Source organism: Nicotiana sylvestris, chromosome 3 (genome assembly GCF_000393655.2).
Source record: "Nicotiana sylvestris chromosome 3, ASM39365v2, whole genome shotgun sequence".
NCBI classification, from domain to species: domain Eukaryota; kingdom Viridiplantae; phylum Streptophyta; class Magnoliopsida; order Solanales; family Solanaceae; genus Nicotiana; species Nicotiana sylvestris.
Window position 1 is genome coordinate 122,087,666 of NC_091059.1, and position 3,189 is coordinate 122,090,854.

General features: G+C 35.7%; 1 protein-coding gene across 1 annotated transcript; it reads left to right on the forward strand.

The window, feature by feature from the left end:
• Positions 1-1,575: 1,575 nt before the first annotated feature.
• On the forward strand, positions 1,576-2,982 carry LOC104244134 (protein PSK SIMULATOR 1). The gene has a single exon (XM_009799458.2). The coding sequence runs from the start codon at positions 1,576-1,578 to the stop codon at positions 2,980-2,982; it is 1,407 nt and encodes a 468-aa protein (XP_009797760.1).
• The last annotated feature ends 207 nt before the right edge of the window (positions 2,983-3,189 follow it).

Here is a 3,189-nt window from a genome sequence, read left to right on the forward strand (position 1 = left end):
AAAAAAAAAAAAGGAAATCGATCTTCAGATTAAAAACCAAAAATTTATTTTTATGTTTAGTCATTCAGTATCCAGAACTAGGGCAGCTTATCAGGTGGATTGGACGGATATTTACGTTTGACAGTTCAGCTTATCGGTTATCGGCTTGTAAATGTGCTAATCCGCGCGCTAGCCACCCGATAAAATATTGGGCGGATTGGTATCGCACTAGCGATTATCGGACACTTATCGAGCTGACCGTCGGCTAAATCAAATAGACAATAAAAATTACATAAATAAGCAAGTCATTAAACAATAGATAGACGATCTAATCACAATCACGCTCCAGTACGGTAATGAAGCTCTCATTGTTAATGATAGTTTCTTCTTCTTTAATTCTTTTACAATAAGCAAGCTAATATACACATTTGAGATCCTTAACCAGTAATAGAAGTTTATTTAACATAGATTCTGGATATAGTTTTGCTTTAGTTACCAAGTTAAATGATTTATTTGAGCAGAAAGATATCAAACTATCTAGATCTGCCTAGTCCTATCCCAAAAATCAGTTATGATGACGTTGAAGCTCAAGTTGCTACGGAGTTGCTTCATAATGGATTAAAACATAAACATAATAATTCTTAATGGGTTAAGGTTTATCCGATAAGAAAATTAAGTAATCCGTCCCCCAAACCGATAAACCGTTAATTATATAATTTCAATCCGTTCACCAACCGTTAATCCGATAATCCGATACCAATAAGTCATTAAGCCACTTCTACAGTTTGGTTAACGGTCACGGTTCGGTTTGGACCAGCGCAGAGCTCATTATATTGATTAATCTAGATTCTTATCGAATATGAATATGATCGCTAAAGTGTAAAATGCTCCCTGTTAGACGTTTTTCATTTTCTGAATCGAATCGGAGACATTTGATTAAAAACAGAGAGATTGTGTTGCTTCCCTCGCAACTCCTTGGTAATGAAATTTGATTTATATACTATCTCATTTTTGTAGGACTTTGTTTTTTTTGAACTCAGGATGTATCGGAAATAACTTTTTTATCTTTACACGATAAAAATAAAATTTATTTACATATTATTTTCTTCAAACCCTACTAATATAATTATATTGAGTTTGTTATTATTATGCCATCCCTCGTTTTTTTTGTAGAGATAGAAAGAGTAATCAATACCACTCCCATTTGATAGCAAGTGGACATCAACTTGAAAGAGACAAAATACCCTTTTGCTTAGTAAATTAAACCACGCTCTGTCATTGAATGTGGGCTTTTGCAGTATTTTTTTTAATATCATATATCCTCTCCTAATATTCAAAGTAATGTCTGATTTTTTCTTATTAGACTATTCCTAATGGTCACAACATCCCACGAGCCTCAAGCACTTGCTTTTATCTTCTTCTCCAATTATTTCTCCTTCATATCAACTCTTCGTCTCTGTCTCTTTGTTTTTCTCTCAGCTCTTTCTCATTTAACCCATCAATTCTCTCTTACCTCAATCAACAATTTCTAAAACAAATCTACTTCCTCAAAAAACCCAGAAGTTGTTTACTTCTTAACTTAGAATTATATCAGTAATGGCTCTAGAAACATGGTTAATTAAGGTGAAAAAATCTATAGCCCACAGCTTGGATTCAGTAAGAGCCAGTGCGCCACGTGCAAAGCCGGCAGTGATCAAGAAATCCAGCGTTGGAGTTTTAGCATTTGAGATCTCCGGCCTTATGTCAAAACTCCTCCATTTATGGCAATTTTTGTCAGACAAAAATATGATCCGAATTCGCAATGAGTCAATCTGCCTAGAAGGTGTTCGTAAAATTGTCTCAAATGATGACGCCTTTCTTCTCGGCCTTGCCTGTGCAGAGATTGTGGAGAATCTGAGGCTGCTTGCGAAATCTTTGTCAAGAATCAGCAAAAGATGTGAAGATTCCCATCTCAGAAACTTTGATCGCTACTTCAGTGAATTTGCCAACACGGGTCGTGATCCTTACAATTGGGTTCTCAGCTTGAAAGATATGGATTCGAAAATCAAGAAAATGGATCAGTATGTTACCACCACTGCCCTGCTCCATCGACAAATGGACGAGCTCTCAGTTCTTGAGAACAGTTTAAAGAAAGCTTCGAATTCCCATTTCAAAGATTCTGATATTTCATCAATCAAAGAACAGAAAATCATTGAGCTGCGACAGAAGTTTCTGTGGCAGAAACAAGAAGTTAAGTATCTAAAAGAGAGATCTTTATGGTGTCGTAGCTTTGATACAGTTACATCATTACTTGCTCGATCCATTTTCACTACTCTAGCAAAGATCAAGCTTGTTTTTGGTATCAATCACGGATATCCAAATTCTCTGCCACGTAGTCTATCTGCTTCAGCCACTGTTTATCCTTCAGAAAACCATAACACATGCAATTTTGTCTCTGGTCCATTGGTAAAGCCCCCTGTATTTAATGAGTTTTTCGAGTCAAATACCAAGATGCTTAACCCACCTTCTAGCACTTTAGGTGCAGCTGCACTTGCTTTACATTATGCTAATTTGATCATTGTTATGGAAAAGATGATTAGATCACCACAACTAGTTGGTGTTGATGCTAGAGATGATTTATACTCCATGTTGCCAAATAGTATAAGATCATCATTAAGATCAAGACTAAAAGGAGTCGGGTTTTCGGCTAGTGATCCAGTTCTTGCTGGAGAATGGAAAGATGCACTGCAGAAGATTTTAGGGTGGTTGTCACCTTTGGCACATAATATGATCAAATGGCAAAGTGAAAGGAGCTTTGAACAACAAAATATAATTCCAAAAACTAATGTTCTCTTGCTGCAGACTTTGTATTTTGCAAATCAGGACAAGACTGAAGCTGCCATTACAGAGCTGTTAGTTGGACTCAACTATATTTGGAGGTTTGAAAGGGAAATGAATGCTAAGGCTTTGTTTGAGTGTACCAACTTCACCAACTTCTTGACTTTGAAGCGTTCAAGTAATTAAACATAGGAATGTTTATTTCTGCCTTCCAATTTTTCTCTTCTTCTCAAGTGAATTTTCGTTATCTTTTTTCGTTTTGTTTCTTTAATTACATAGATATCATTTGAAGGATTGTTAGATGGAAACTCCTTTAAAGATCTGTGAGGGTATGTTTTGTTTTAGCCCAAAATCTGTATATTGTATCATATCAGTTGTAGACTATATAAGATT